Here is a 12751-nt window from a genome sequence, read left to right as displayed (position 1 = left end):
TTGGAAAATCAGTAAGAGCTGAAGACTAGTTTTAATAAACTGTCAAATGTTATGAAGTTAAAGCCTTTGCCTTTGCAATGATTTAAATTTTATGGCATCTGACAAATTCTTGTGCTGGCACCCACTGGCTTTGTTGTGGAACTACCTAATAAGTCTTGGGACCCAGATTCCAGCATCTGAAACATAGATATAGAAACCCTACGGAAGGAGGCCATTTGATCTGCACCACAACAATCCCACCTAGGCCCTTTCCTCATAACCCCACATTTATCTGCTAATCCCTCTAACTTACACATCCCAAGACACTATGGGGAAATTTAGCACAGCCAATGCATCTAACCCGCACATATTTGAACAGTGGAAGGAAACTGGAGCACCCGGAAGAAACCCACACAGACACGGGAGAATGTGCAAACTCCACACAGACAATGACCCAAGCTGGGAATTGAAACCAGATCCCTGAAGCTGTGAGACAGCAGTGCTAACCACTGTGCTGTGTGAATTTATGACAAATGTTACATGCCTGCACTTTTTAACATTTATAAATTGCAATCAAAATATTACCTACCGATGCAACTGGTATTTTGCTATATATTTTTTCATAACTCCTATGTCAGGTTCTATCAACTTTATCTCTTTTACTACTGCCTGTGATCAATATGTTTGTGTGTGGATTTTTGTCTTTTCTTGAGTGACTGTCCTACTTTAAATAATTCCAGCGGCCAGCCTTTTGCGAGTTTTCAAACATTTGCCCCATAAAATTAAAATGTAATGCCTTGCTCACTTGCTTCACACATGCTGTCACTCACACAAAAGTTAGATGCAGATGAAGAAAATACAATGCAATTACAAAGTCTGCAGGCCTGTAGTTTCTTAGACAAGTTGATGCTTTTAGTTGAAGCGATAGAATTCTCAGTGAGAAGCAAATCTTCATTTAGTTGAATTTCAAGAAATTGGTTCTCAAGTAAACTGGCAGCTGGAACAGGTTAGGGAGATTCCTTTCCCCACTCTTTAAGATATTGCTGTTTATTACCCTTGGCTGTGTAATTGACTTGCAGCTGATTCAATGGCTTTTCACATGGATTTAGATCAGTCTGTCTCTGCCAGCAGTTCCATATAAAGTGGAAGATGGCACAAGAGTGAGGAATGAACCAGGCGTGTGCCACCTCCCGCAACACCCAGAGTACTTCTCATCTGATGACCTGGTTCTTACCTGCAATGAGGAGGAAGCTCATGTTCAGTTTTTGATTTAGCATAGTTAATCGCTCTTTCCAGTGTTTAGCACAACTGGTAAAGGTTGGGAACCACAAATAAGATTTGAAGAGCTGCGTGAGACCTCAAGTTGTCAATCTTCGTCCTAGCCAAAGCCAATACAGTCAGATTCAGTGTCAAACATCCAACAAGAGTCAAATGACAGTGATCAGGAGAAAGGGTGCTCAATCACCTTTTCTCCTCCTCAATCTATGAGCAGTGAAGCCAACAGTAGCAGCAGACCATTGCACCAACCAAGATCAGACAACTCAGTACTTTCCTAGTCCATCTGACCGTGCAGCATATTAACCCATTGAGCCACTGGGGAGTTTATTGTATTTTTAAACAAAAAGCTGTCTGAGCAATTATTAACTTAAGTGAAACTTAAAACTTCTGGTCTGTTTTGACATGCATTTCTTGCCTACAAAATGCAGGTCAATTCTGCAGCACAGATTCCTTGGTATGAGAAGCTGGCGGAATTCCAAATGCCTTGGCAATGGAATTCCAATCCAAATGGACAGATAATGGCTCTGAAGAACCTGAATCTGAAAGTCAGAAGTGGGCAGATGTTGGCTGTTATAGGGAGTTCTGGTAGGTTATCCAAATTGGTATTCTCTTTAAAGGGATAAATTTTCTGATTTTCATTGTTACAGTTGTTTGGTATTCTGGAACGTGAATATTGCTGGAAAAGAGACTTTTTCTGTAGTCAAAGCACTCATCAGGACAATTCGCAAAAATACCAAATGTGAAGGGAACAGCAATTTATACTGATGAGAAAAGGGTGCTGATTGGCAAATGAATTCTGATTGGTAGAGGTGTTGGCAGGGAAAATGCAGCAGGTGATGGTGACTGACAGTTAACTGCTAAGCATTGTTTGAAATGTAAACCAAGCAGCTTGACTCTGAGAAATGAACCAGTGAATAGATGTCATTTATTTTGTCTGTTTCAGCTAAAATGTGTCACCTGTTTTTTCTAGCTGAAAATGACAGAGTTCTGTGTATTAGTATATGTAGCTTCCAGTGCATGCAAATGTGCCATTTTAAACTGCCTTACAATTTTAAATTGGTTATCACTATAATTTTTTAGCAAATGTTATCCAATCACATCTAATATTCATTCTTAGAGCATGTATTCATTATTGCATAGAAAATGCTCTTCTGGGCTTGTGCAGTTTCATGATGTGAGCTCTGGGAATTAGTGCAATCAGGAAGTCTACATTAATTTAGCACTAACATTTTGTGTTGAATGAAAACAAGGCAATGCCATTTATTTAAGCTTCTAACAAATTTGATTTCGTAATTGTATCACAGGGACATGAGTCTTCAAAACAAGTTCTAAGAATGTGATTTTTGTTAACATACTTTTTAAAAAATGTATTATTTCACAGGATGAGAGCATCACTGGTGAGTCAAGCCTTGGTTTCCCATCTTTAATTGCTGTTGAGGAAGTAGTAACTACTCAACTGACCACCCCAATCATCCTCTGGCCCATCTCCTGCCTGAATCACTCAATCACACTACCCGCCTACCCGCCCCCGCCCCCCCCCCTCCGATCCAAACTGACAAACCCCCTTCCCCTGAGTTGGCCTGAGTACTCGAACTGACCCAACCCAACTATCACCTAATCCATCTGCCCTCCCCCCAACCACCTAACACCTCAGCACCCACTTTCACTACAGTACATCACCCGTCCACCACCTCATCTATCTACTCCCCCATCCACTTACCTACTTGCCTCCCTCATCCACCTATCCATTCACCCATCCACTACCATTCAAACTGGATCTTTAAACTTACTATATGGCAGCTAGCGCTGGAAAAAGGTGGTGTGCTGTACTACCCCCAACTCTACTCTGCCTCAATGAAGATTCCTGATGGATGCTGTGCATTTCTGAGCAAGTTTGGTTTGTAAGACCTCGGGAGGAATGTGCAGCAGCAGTTGGGGGAATTTTTGATTGCAGTGGCAATCCGAAGATCCTTGCCAACTTTGGAAGTTCTGGGACATTGATACACTCTTGGTCATTTCATGTAAATGCTGATATACTACTAAGAGCCCCAGACCAAACTTTCATTAAATGTTGGCCACTCTCAGGAAGACAAGCTGTTGCTGCAGAAACCAATTTTATTGCGATGGAGCAGGCCTGAGGAAAAAGGTCCTTTAAAGTGCATTCAAATAATACTATTTTTCTTTAATTTCTGGATAAACAGGCTGTGGCAAGACATCTTTACTTGACATAATCACCTGCCGAGATGAAGGAGGGAAAGTCAAATCTGGCAAAATCTTGATCAATGAAACACCAGTCAACAGGCAGCTGGTTAAAAAATGTATTGCACATGTACGACAGGACGACCGGTTATTACCCAATCTCACTGTAAGAGAAACATTAACATTTGTGGCAAAACTGCGTCTTCCAAAACACTTCTCAGAAGAACAAAGAAACAAAAGGGTAAGAAACCTGGAGGCCTCCAGTATAGGAGGACATTGATCCTTCATGTGACTGTCAGCTTTTGCTAGAGCTGTCTAAAACCTGTAATGGACAGGAGCAGGGGTTAACTTAAACATCACTAATTTCTCCCCTCACCACATGTCCAAAAACAAAAGGTTGGTTTTGATTTGTTTCCCTCTTTATAAGCAATGGCATATTTCCCAATACTCAGTTTTGCTGTGATCCAATTCTCTGCTAATAACCCCACAGTAATGTCAAGATAGGATGAACTGAAAGGGTTAGTTTATTTGCCCACACTCAAAGCATAAAAAGGAGTGTTGCAACAGCACTCCCTTGCATTAACACAATTAAGAAAAGGGATAGAGAGAGTCTCTCTCTCTCTCTCTCTCTCTCTCTCTCTCTCTCTCTCTCTCTCACACAAAGTACAAAGACAATAAATATTTTTCCACCTGGGTTCCAGAGTCCAGAACAAAAGTCCAATGAGGCACTCCTTCACAGTGATTAGCAGGCTGAAAACTGATGCTGTATAATTCATTATTCTGGTGGTGCTGACTTCACACAATGAGATAGACACACGGAGATGAATCAGTTCTGTAGCAGATGGTACAGGATTTCCAGCAGAAGCAGTGTAGATGGGACTGCACTGTGCTCTGGACAGAGCACCTTTTTCTTATGAGGCTGCTACTCAGAAATTACTGAGCTATTCAGCTCAGCAAAGCAATATTAACCAGTTCAACAACCCAGAGGCCTATATCATATAACTCCCACCTTTCAAATCGGCCAGCAACAAAGGATGTGTATCCATCGATTAGAATGTGGCTGGGTTTCTAAGATTGCTAAATGTCTCAACCATTGTGAATTGAAAGAAAGGTTGCGATGCCTTTTAACTTAGAGTATCAGTCTCCTTCTGACCAGCCTTGGTTAGTAAATGGAGGTGACTTTTGTATAGTTCTCTTTGAAGTTGGACAGTGTAGTCCTCATTGGCTGCTCAGAGATAACAAGGTGTGAGTTTCCCTAAACTGGCAGCATGGCTTCTTTTGTTCAGGGGCCACAGAATGACATGGGATCAGCCATTTTAAGGATTTTGGTCAGTTTTAAAATTTACCAAATAGCATTGAGCATATCTATATATATTTAATGAAAATGTAGGATGAGCTCTTAGTCTCTCTCAAACCAAACTCGCTGCCTTTCCCTGTCTGTATATTTCTGACTGCCTGTGGCAGACGTTGTTTGCTTACTACAATCTCTCAATGGCTTATTGTGCAAACACAGTGCCGGCTGTGGAACTCGGGGTGGCTTAGAGCAAGAGAGTTCTCAATATCTGTACAATGCCCAATGACCTCTATCCTGGACATGAAGGAACATTATACAGTGTCCCTGCCTAAGGAGGGGAATATCTTAATCGGGATTCTTGTTTTTGAATACTGTAGTATTGTGAAAATGTCTATGTGCAAGGACACCAGGTGGCATCAAAACCACGCTAGTCTGTGATTCTCTGAAAAAGAAACAGCCAACAGCTACAATTTAGAGCTCCGGTATAATGGGATGGTCACTTGGGTGAGTTATGAGGAGTCACATTTGGGTAGAGGGAGTAAGGACAGCTGGTTTCCTTCCCAAAAAGAGAACTGATAAACCTGCAGAATCTTTACTACAAGTTCATTTTACTAATACTAGATTTTTATTATCAGACAATATTGACAATCATTTATAATCAATAACCCTCCCTTTTCTGCAGATTTTTCTCTTTTTGTATGCAGTGTTACTGGTAAATTCAAGTTTTTCTCATTTCATGGCTCCAGAACTCAGGTTTGGCCACTTTACAGGTTTAGTGAAATGCAACTCTGTCTGCACCAATCTGCCTTTGCCCCACATCCATGTCACCACTCGGGTATTTTTCATTTTCTACATCAGTCATTCTGATCAGTCCTCTAACGATCTATTCCAGCTTGGGTTAGTTTTGTGCTATGGAGGTTGCCCATTTTATATAGAAATATCTCACAATCAGTTCAGAGGCGGGATTTTTATATCAATTTCTCATCCTCTGTGCAATCCATTCTTACAATGTTCCAAATACATTGTTTTCTTAAATAATACGTAGAAAACTGCTGTTTCGATATCATAATTGTTTTGGCTTTATGATTGCATTAAGGATAAACGAATAATTAACATGAGAAGGCAACATATATAGTTTTAAATTTGATTTCTATTCTTTTTCAGATAGAGGATGTTATAGCAGAGCTCCGACTAAGACAATGTGCTAACACTAGGGTCGGGAATTACTTTACCAGGGGAGTTTCTGGGGGTGAGAGACGACGGGTGAGCATTGGAGTACAGTTACTGTGGAATCCTGGTAAAGAGCCATTGTTTATTCCTTTGTTAATGTTACTTTGCTCTCGTGCTGAGTTATGCTTTTGCAAACATCTGAAGCCATTTACTAAAGTATTAAGTGACCATTATTCACATGTGAACCTAGATAATGAACGTTGGCAAGCTGTTTATTCAGAATTATGTGTCTAAATTTTACCATTCTTGATTGAATTCAATTCAAATTTGATTTTTGGAGCAAGAAAGGAGGTAGATTGGGGTTCACTCTGTGTGCATTAGCTTTGTGGCTATAAGAATAGAGTAAAAATTTTAAAGTGCAAATGACAAGAGCCAACTTCATTCACAATTCTTTCTTGCTTTCTCAGGTTTAACCAACTTCTAATCCACCAAAAAAAAATCTGTTTTAGTGTGGCACAAAGTCTCGCTAAAATTTGAGTGGATCACATCCATGTAAATTCAATTACAAGCAGGGTGCATAATTGTTCTCAGTGAACCCCAATTAAATTTTATAGGCAAGATCTTCCTCCCAGTGATTAATGGTGTCTCTCGCACATGTAAACCATACCTATCCAGATGTTTTGTCATTTCCCTTTTCTGAATGCTTGTCAATATTCTATCCACAACTCATTCTGATGTTACTGGGCAAAATCTTGTGAAATTCCTGAGAGGAATTACTTCGCTGTGAGAGGCCTAAACTCAGCTTCTCGACGGAGGAACTAAACAACAGAAATATGTTGGGGCAGATCAATGATGGATTATCATCAGGAACTTTTTTAAAACATATTTGCATATCTTTGGCAGAATCTTCTGGCTGCACTCAGCCCAAGGCCAGAAATTCCTGCCCAAGGTCTGCCCCCTCCAACTACGATTCCCATGGTGGGGGTGGGAAAATTCCGCCCCATATGTTCTTAGTTATAAGCCACCTCATTAGAATTAAGTGTACATTTCCAATAAAGTCAGCAGCAAATGACAAACAAAAGCAATTCTGAATTTGAAAGCATAAGTGTGATGTGCAGCAGGCAATGTAGTCTTCATGGTGATTTGGAGTGAGTAGGAACTTTTTTTTTCTTGATAATGATCTTGGTTCAATGGCTGAATAGGAGGCAAAGGGGATCAGGCTGTGGCTGCCCAAGGGAGGGAGAGAAGTGGCTGCCCTATGAAGTTTCGTAGGGGAGAGAGAGTGAGGAAGATGCTGGACTGTACAGTAAAAGGTCAATGTTTAATGATAGTAGACTGAGCATGATTGTGGAGGGATCAAAAAAGTCGATGTTGAGTTCTGAGTCAAGGGTAACAGGGAAGGTCCAAGATGATAGAGGGTTGAGAATGAGGGATGGCAGGTTGAGGGTAACAGGAGGGGGTGGGCAGGGGGCAATTCCACTGTATTTGTGGGGGGGGGAGGTGGGGAAGCTCAAGGGTCATTGATAACTGGTGATGGGGGTTGGGTCGCAGGTCATTGAAAGCAAGGAAGGCTGATGGAGTGAGGGTGGGGGATGATTGTGGGAGGGTCAATGAAGATTGAGGGAAAGGTGATGGCTTTGTGTCAGGGTCACTGTAAAAGTGGGCACCAACATGGTTGTGTTAACGAGGAGTTCTCTGTAATGAACCTCACGTTGACCATGGTGACGTGGGTGCAGACCAAACGCTAAGAATAGGGCTTCCCATTGTCAAAGATGCTCAGGACAGGAGGGAGAACCTCCAACTGTCATTCCTGGGAAACAGGACCTCCCACTATGGCAAGGGGAGGGGGTGTGGCAGCAGCTCTAACAATCCAGGTGGGGGGGACAGCAACTCTAACGATCCAGGAGAGGTGGATTGGTTGGGGGGGGGTGGCGGTGGTGGAGGTGCAGGATGTGGCAGTGGCAGCTGATACGGGGATCCCAGGAGGCAGGTGAAGAGGACCATCTCTAAATGAGCAGAAAGATGCAGCTAAATCCAAAAGTATTAGTTGAAAGAAGAAGCTGGGTGATATCCACCTAAGTATTCTTTGCTTTAATAACCTGCCACAACTGATAAATATCAGCTAATGAAACCAAGGAAATATTTGTGTTTCCAGGTATTTTAATATTAGATGAACCCACCTCTGGACTCGACAGTTTTACAGCACACAATTTGGTGATGACTCTTTCAAGACTTGCAAGAGGAAATCGATTGATCCTAATGTCAATCCATCAGCCACGATCAGACATATTTCATTTGTTTGATCTGGTTGTTCTACTTTCTTCAGGAGTTACAACATATTGTGGAACAGCTAATAATATGATTCCATATTTTACCTCGCTCGGATATCCTTGTCCAAAGTATTGCAATCCTTGCGATTTTTATGGTGAGTATTGGGTATACTGAGAATGGCTCTCGGTGGTAACGCCGGACATAAGGTTGATTCACTCTTGCCTTGCCTTGTGATCTGCTACAATTTTTTTCAATTGTAATTTAACTAGAATGGAAAGTAAGACTTGTTGTGGTGTCTAATATTTCTGAAGTATTCCCAGAATTACTCTTATTGTCACGGTTTGTAACCATAACCTTGCTTGTCCCACAAGAACTTGTGTTCTACTGGAGTTTGTTTTTTTTTAAAAAAAGTTCATGGGATATGGGCACTGCTGGCTGGACCAGCATTTATCACCAATCCCGAACTGCCCTTGAGTCAATGACATTTCAGTGGGTCTGGAGTTGCATGTAGGCCAGACTAGGTAAGGATGGCAGATTTCCTTCCCCAAAGGGCATTAGTGAACCTGATGGGTTTTTACAATAACTGACATTGGTTTCATGATCATCATTAGAATTTTATTTCCAAATTTTTATTGAATTCTGTCATGGTGGGATTTGAACCTGAATCTCCAGAGAATTACCCTGGGTTTCTGGATTACTGGTCTTGTGACAATACCACTATGCCACCATCTCCCCACAATGATTGAAATTAGAAGTGAAGTTGCTAAAACAGCTATCAGCTCAGTTAATATCCAAAAACAAAAGAAGGTTATTATTTCAGGGTGTGACTCTCAACTCTTTCCTTTTGTCACCAGTTCTTCAGTATCTTTTTAGTTAAATATCTGCCTAAATAAGTCTTTGTTACCTGACCAAAAATCAATTATTATGGCAAATTCTTGCTTTTCACAGAAGTATAAGTTGTACTGATTTGTGATAAGTGATTTTAATTTGAGGGATGTAAAAAAAAAGATTGTTATGCACTGAACCTGCTGTCTGCCGAGCATTACCACCTGTAATTTCCTGGAGTTTTCTTCACATGACTTGCTCCAGATTGTGGCCATTAGTTAGCCAACACATCCATCCTTATGACACACCACCTTCCTCCACCAAATGGAGAGCGCAGAGACACATTACCTCATTCCATGATGCGTGATTGTCAGCCAAACAACCTTTTTTATTTCTCAGTTTCAATGCATTTGTATCTGGTAAAGAGAAATTTTCAAAGCAGATGTCAAAACAAGATTTTGTTTTAATGTCTGAATGACTTTTCTCAAGGGTAGCCACAGCAATATCTTGAAGATTGACCTTCAACTCCTGGAGACTCCAGGCTAGAGTTGGTGGGTTGGCAACCCTACAAATGCCTATTGTTACTGCAATGAAACTGGAGCAACTTTGAAACCCAGGCCTCATTTACTTACTAATCAAATTTTTTTAAGGAACTTATTTGTTGAGCCTGGCAGGAATTTGGCTGGCTCCTATAGCATTGGATTTTTAGTGGGTAAGGGTGGAAGGGGCTGAACCAGCACTGAAGGGTCTTGCACAGAACAGCAATGGGCCAGAGTTCTTTTTACTACCTTTAAGGGACCAGGGTGAGCAGGAATGCTTCTCCTGATCTCGTAGAGGTAAACTTTAAGAAAGTCTTCAGCTATTTCCTGAACGTGAGTGGTTTCTTTATAGAATGCTGGTTAACCTGCTTAATGTCAGCACAAATGGGCACAGGTCACACTTAGTCCATTTGTGATTCAAAACTGCATTGCATTGAACAATTGAATTGGCGTATTACATGTGCCTTTGCATCTGAAACAGAGGCTCCAGCTGCCTATCTCTACTCTACCCAAGGTGGTAGAAACTAATACACCTGCAAACAAAGATGACTTGTGATTTGTGAGCTAGTTTAAACTGCTGTTGTCCCATTTACAATGGATGGAAGCATTCCAGATTGGCCCCAAATAGTAAACTAAAGGAACACAGAAACAGTAGATCAATCAGTCCACCATTCAATACAATCATGGCAGATTACATACTTCAATACCTTTTACATACATTATCCCTATACATGAATGTTAATCTGAGATCTATCAATCTCTACCTTAAACATATTCAACAACTGAGCTTCCACAGTTGTAGTAGTGAGTCTTTAGTGGCAGTGTTTCGGTGTGGGGTGGGGGGGGGGGGGGTGTCATATGACCTAGATGGCCATTTAGGCTGAAGAACATTAAATCCTGGGGCTGAGCACAGGCTTTCCTAATCAGCCTGAGACTGGAGTAAAAAATGCCAGTAACACACTTCTTGCGCACTGTACATAGTTTATCCATTACAATGTTTAGACTGTTTAGTTACTAAACTTGGTCACCAGTCCATTAAGATTTCACAATAGCCTTCTGGGGTAGAGAATTCCAAAGATTAACAACCCTCTAAGAAATTTTTCCTCATCTTGGTCCTAATTGGTGTGCCCTTAATTTGAAACTGTGCTGCCTGGTTCTAGACTCCCCAAACATGGGAAACATTTTACCTGCATCTGTCCTGCCTATTCTATTTTGTAGGTTTCAATGAGATCACCTCACATTCTTCAACTGTAGCGTGTTCATAGGAAAATATAATTGACTGAGGCACTTATGTGAATCATCGATAAATCAAATAAATCAGTGCCGACACAGATTGAAATGCAGCTGTGTACTTTGTGCTCAAAGTTGTGCTTGTGGTATCTTCACATTCTTCCTTTGGAGAATTAGTCCTGAAGTAGTGAAAGAAAGCATGTTCCAGTTGGTAGTTTGACAAGCTAGAATTGGACACTTCCAGCTCTGTACCTTGCCCAAAGTGGTAGAGATTAATACTCCTGCAAAAAATATGGCACATTGTAAAACCTTCATTATACTATCGATTGAGTCAGGGGTGTGGGGTTAAGTCCTTTGAGGCAGGAGGATTTTAATGGGCTCCCATTGTCTATATGATGGTTGGGCACCTACACCCACTGCATGAGAGTTTTTGCAGATGCCAACTCTGAATTGAGAGCATTGTTGGACCCTGTGCATTCCGACTCCCAAAACTGCTAACATTAAGTCAAAGGTCTGCTTAATTAAATAAGTAATACTCTAATAATTTTTAGAAATCCATTAAGTCCTTCTGATAGTGGATGTTCATCTAGTTTATGGACCAAAATACTCCAGAAAGGCTGTCTAGAGGTCACATTATGCAATTTGCTGTAACCCACAAATCTGAAGTGCCGCTCGATCTCAGGATTTCTTCCATGTTGAGCTGTTGATGTGTTTCCTCTCTTGCCATGGCAACTCTCCAAGGATCAGACTATTCTGAATGTTATTAGTTGGTTCCTGTTGGTATTCTTGTGGTCAGCTGATCCTCCTCCTTTGGGAGGGGAGAAGGAACATAGCCATTGCCCCTGCTACTGTTACTGGCTAAGTGGTGATGGCTGAGTAGCATTATCGCTCAACTATTAATCCAGAGACTCAGCTAATGTTCTGGGGACCTGGGTTTGAATCCCACCATGGAATATGGTGGAATTTGAATTCAATAAAGATACCTAGAATTGAGAATCTCTTTATGATCGTGAAACCATTATCGCAAAAACCCATCTGGTTCAGTAATGAGCCTTAGGAAAGGAAATCTCATGTCCTTGCCTGGTCTGGCCTACTTGTGACTTCAGACTCATAGCAATGTGGTTGAGTCTCAACTGCTCTCAGGCAACTAGGGGTGGGCAATAAATACTGGCTATCCAGCAACACCCATGTCCCATGAATGAATATGTTTAAAAAAGGAAATATTGATTTCCACTATGCTAAACAATCTTGTCACCAAAGATCTCCCTTTTGTGTTCTTAATGGTGTTGTAATCTCAGAAATATAGCAGCATTCCTGACAGCCAGTGTTACTGAAACTACAAATGACAAGTAATACATGGGATTGGCCTTTACTCATCACCAATTGGCACACAACTACCTACGTATGAGGAAATGTATTCAACTTCAGTTTCATTGGAAGGTATTAGAAAAGGTGTCAACATCTGGGGAACTGGTAGAAAGGCTCCCTGCACAATTTCCACATTGTCCACTCAAACTGAGGAGATTTCAGGCTTTAATAAAGGGGAGAAATTGGGTCCCTTGTATCCTGTAAATACTGTTTCTTGTTTTTCACTATGTGACGTCATGTCTCCCATATGATTTGGTTAATATTTGCTCAGCTGCTCTTCAGTGTGACTCCTGCTCTGTTGAAGAACATTTCCCAATAAGAGCCCACACATATGAAGGATGTTACACTTGAGTGAAACCCTGGAGGGCTATTGACACCTCTGGAAGCACAATCTGGCTCCTTTAAGAAAAGGAGGGGAAAGAACATAAAAACGTGTTCAATTCCAATGAAAATATTTCTGTGATTAAAATAAATATCATCTTTTTAAACTGTCACTTAATCAAGACTCATAAGAGTTAACTACCTTCATTTATTATATGACACTCCTATATTCATGAAAATTGTTCTTTGATTCTGCTGGTGCAATATGGATTTATTT

General features: G+C 41.0%; 1 protein-coding gene across 1 annotated transcript in view; it reads left to right on the top strand.

Moving 5' to 3' along the window:
- The window catches only part of abcg8 (ATP-binding cassette, sub-family G (WHITE), member 8), a 43826-nt gene that overhangs the window by 5488 nt on the left and 25587 nt on the right, over nucleotides 1-12751 (top strand). The window contains exons 3-6 of the mRNA XM_080199662.1: nucleotides 1686-1842; nucleotides 3459-3697; nucleotides 5915-6047; nucleotides 8076-8345. Of these exons, the coding sequence (XP_080055788.1) occupies nucleotides 1686-1842; nucleotides 3459-3697; nucleotides 5915-6047; nucleotides 8076-8345 (799 nt within the window). The remainder of the gene's footprint in view (nucleotides 1-1685; nucleotides 1843-3458; nucleotides 3698-5914; nucleotides 6048-8075; nucleotides 8346-12751) is intronic.

Source organism: Carcharhinus amblyrhynchos, chromosome 12, assembly GCF_965287045.1.
Source record: "Carcharhinus amblyrhynchos chromosome 12, sCarAmb.v2.hapA, whole genome shotgun sequence".
In the NCBI taxonomy this organism is placed as follows: domain Eukaryota; kingdom Metazoa; phylum Chordata; class Chondrichthyes; order Carcharhiniformes; family Carcharhinidae; genus Carcharhinus; species Carcharhinus amblyrhynchos.
Note: the sequence above shows the minus strand (reverse complement) of the source record. Positions and strands in the feature narration are given on the sequence as shown.